The 2,839-nt window shown below is 41.6% G+C and overlaps 1 protein-coding gene across 1 annotated transcript; it reads right to left on the bottom strand.

Annotated features, from left to right (window-relative positions):
- Nucleotides 1-1,830: 1,830 nt before the first annotated feature.
- On the bottom strand, nt 1,831-2,516 carry LOC141040816 (uncharacterized). Its single transcript, XM_073506930.1, has 2 exons — nt 2,176-2,516; nt 1,831-2,056 (listed from the first exon to the last, which is right to left on the bottom strand). The coding sequence occupies exons 1-2, from the start codon at nt 2,514-2,516 to the stop codon at nt 1,831-1,833; spliced, it is 567 nt and encodes a 188-aa protein (XP_073363031.1).
- Nucleotides 2,517-2,839: the final 323 nt, after the last annotated feature.

Raw genomic sequence — 2,839 nt, 5'->3', positions numbered from 1 at the left:
TGTACTGCTGCAACCTGCCAAGGACATGCGATCAAAACGAAGAGCGTAAAGATCCTCTAGAATTAGCTGGCATAACGAAGGCAGTTAATCTTACGAAGCAAGAGGAGCGTAACCTACATGACCTTTTGGCGATGAAGAAAGGTTATATAGGTGCATTTTTTGTCCACCGCTTCACCAAGTCGAACATAGCAGAAAGACGATGGTATGTTTTTGGTGTACTAGTATTTTCTATTTTGTATGCAATTTTTTTGTTTTTCCATGGAGAGAAAGTTTAATGATATGTTATTGTAGCTGAAACCAGTGAATACACTGATGTGTGTTTTTGCATATCCTTTTGTTTCCCATAACTGAAGATCCTTATGTAATATATGTAGATGTAGCTGAAGTTCCTTTTGTTTACTGTTCCTTCACATATTTGATAATTTTTCTTCCTATGACGGTGCATACAGAGATTATCGGTGAAAGTTGTCGACGCCCTGAAGACCCCAGGAGATGGGGAGATACCGGGAGATGGGCTTGCTGGCACTCGGCTGTGCAAGGACAGTTTCATGCCGGTCAAGTACCACAAGTGTGATGATGGCCGCATCATCTTCGGCAAGGGATGGAGTGATTTTGTTGACAGTGAAGAGCTTAAGGTTCATAAAGCCATTCTTTTCGGTTTCAAGACCACCACCCGTGAAGATCTTCAGATCGAGGTGGTTATGAACATGCTGACCGAGGAGCCACAAATGTAGCACGACAACGCAAGAGTGTCCTTTACACTAGGTATAGTGCGAAAACTATGTTGATAGCAGTTATGCATCTGTGGGGTTACGTCTTCATTATGTCTTGGGTGATGATGACTATGAGAGGAGGACATGTTGCAGTTAGAGTAAATGCTAGGATTCGGCCCTATTCGGGACTCAAAATAGGTCTTTCACAGGTGGTTGCTTTATTGGTTGCTGTTTCCCTGGCTATAATCATGAACGATGGTAATGAAAATGGAATCATTAAGGGGGTTTTATTAATATTTTAAATCATGGAGTTAAGATGGTAGAACTACCTATGAGTGTTTGCGTAGGAGATGCGGGAAGGGCATCAGTTCTGTGCTTGACTCTATGGCAATGTAGGAATAATGTGAGATTAAAAAATAAATGGTATAGTGATCTTATGATTCTTGTTTAGCTAATTTGCTTGTGGATCATGGGATGGTCTATATTGCAGATGAAGGTGGTAAACAAAGAGGTGTTGATGTTGGGAGCAAAGAGGTGCTGATGGTCTATATGCGCAGGCTAGAGCATGTAGCAAGTGAATTGTACAGTTCATCGCAAGTGTGGAGTCACAGGGTACTGCGGTGTCGCCTGCGCATCTCTGCCATAGTTTTATTTTTTGGACCTTCATGTTAAGTCTGGCTGGGCTTGCTACCATGTATGATTTGTGCTGCTTGTTGATTACTTTAGTGTCTAGCTGTAGTTTGTATCAGGGGCTTGAAATACCATGTGGTTTCTGTTAAAGGAAAATCAGAGGGGGCGACCCTTCTTTTGATTAAAAAAATGAACTTTCTCTATGCAATTGAAAAATAAAATTTCTCTATTCAAACCCAGTTGAGAACAGTATTCATTATAAATTTGAAATAATCTTCTGGTAAAAATGGCTATCGCATTCTGTATCATAGCTAGCGAAACCAAAACAAAATAAACGTCTTAAGTATAATATCTCGTGAACGTGGATCAAATTAGGCAAGACAGCTAGAATAAAGGATGATTCAACTTGCAGGAAATTTGAACTTACGACTTACTAGTAGTATAATAAAGTTTACAGACTATCAGCTAGATAAATAGAAGAAACGTTTTAGGTTGATTCATTCTTCCTTCCGGACTTCTTTGACTGCCAAGATGGTTTGGCGAGATGCTGGCGCTGACTCTCGAACCCCTTCTGGAAGTTCACCAACCGCCTGTATACATCGTAGGTGGCATACGCGTCCATGGAAGCATAATAGATGTTCTTCAAGGGCAAGGGCGCTTCTGCCCATATATGGTGGTCATCTTCTGTGATAGCGTCCTTCATCTTGTTGGAGCTGTGGTGGATGATGGAACCAGCGTAGTCAGCCAGGCCATACTTTGGCTTAGTCGTCACTGGATCAGGCACTCTCCACATATTCTGGATATCCACAAAGTTTTGTACCACCAGACCAACATGCTTGAGTTTTTCTCGTCATTATTGATGTCCACCCCAACAAAGGTGTACTCCTTGTCGAGCAGGAAGGTGGCAAGCAGGCCGGAGTGCTCATCAGCAACGCTTATGTGGTACACGAGGACGTAGATGCTACTGCATAACTGGACCACGGCCGCCATCTGTGTCGGACCACGAGGCCAGGTGTACTCCACATCCAGTGCAACTATCTTCTGGTCGTCGTTCCGCAGCCAGTATTTGAATCTGCCAATGCAGTACTCAACACAGCTAGCCTTGTTCGTGTACTTCACACAAATTTCGGTATTTCCATCTGCCCTAGCAGCATAATCTTTCTCGAACGCCATGCCGAAGGACTGTAATTGATGAAACCAGTATAAGACATGAAGCATCACAATAACATGATAACAATAAGCCGAGATGAATATGACGGCAGATAGTATAGGAATTCTGGCGCTATTGAAAGTTTATGTAAACAAGTGCATGAACAATTTAAACTAAACAAGTACTCCCTCTGTAAAGAAATCACTAAAGTAGTGAACCAAAAGTTGTTCTATTTCCTTGCAGAGGGAGTATATGCGAATTAACAATCAAAATTTACGCTCTTGAAATATTTATCTAAACAACTGCATCAACAATCAAGAATAAACATGTATCTATGAATTGTTCA

Source organism: Aegilops tauschii, chromosome 2, assembly GCF_002575655.3.
Source record: "Aegilops tauschii subsp. strangulata cultivar AL8/78 chromosome 2, Aet v6.0, whole genome shotgun sequence".
Taxonomy (NCBI): Eukaryota; Viridiplantae; Streptophyta; class Magnoliopsida; order Poales; family Poaceae; genus Aegilops; species Aegilops tauschii.
This window is presented reverse-complemented; position numbering and strand designations above follow the sequence as displayed.

Excerpts from the sequence above, each read along its gene's own strand:
- LOC141040816 (XM_073506930.1), bottom strand. The coding sequence starts at position 2,516 with ATGGCGTTCGAGAAAGATTATGCTGCTAGGGCAGATGGAAATACCGAA. Across the intron at positions 2,057-2,175 it reads GACGAGAAAAACTCAAGCAT|CTCCAACAAGATGAAGGACG; the intron begins GTTGGTCTGGTG and ends CATCCACCACAG.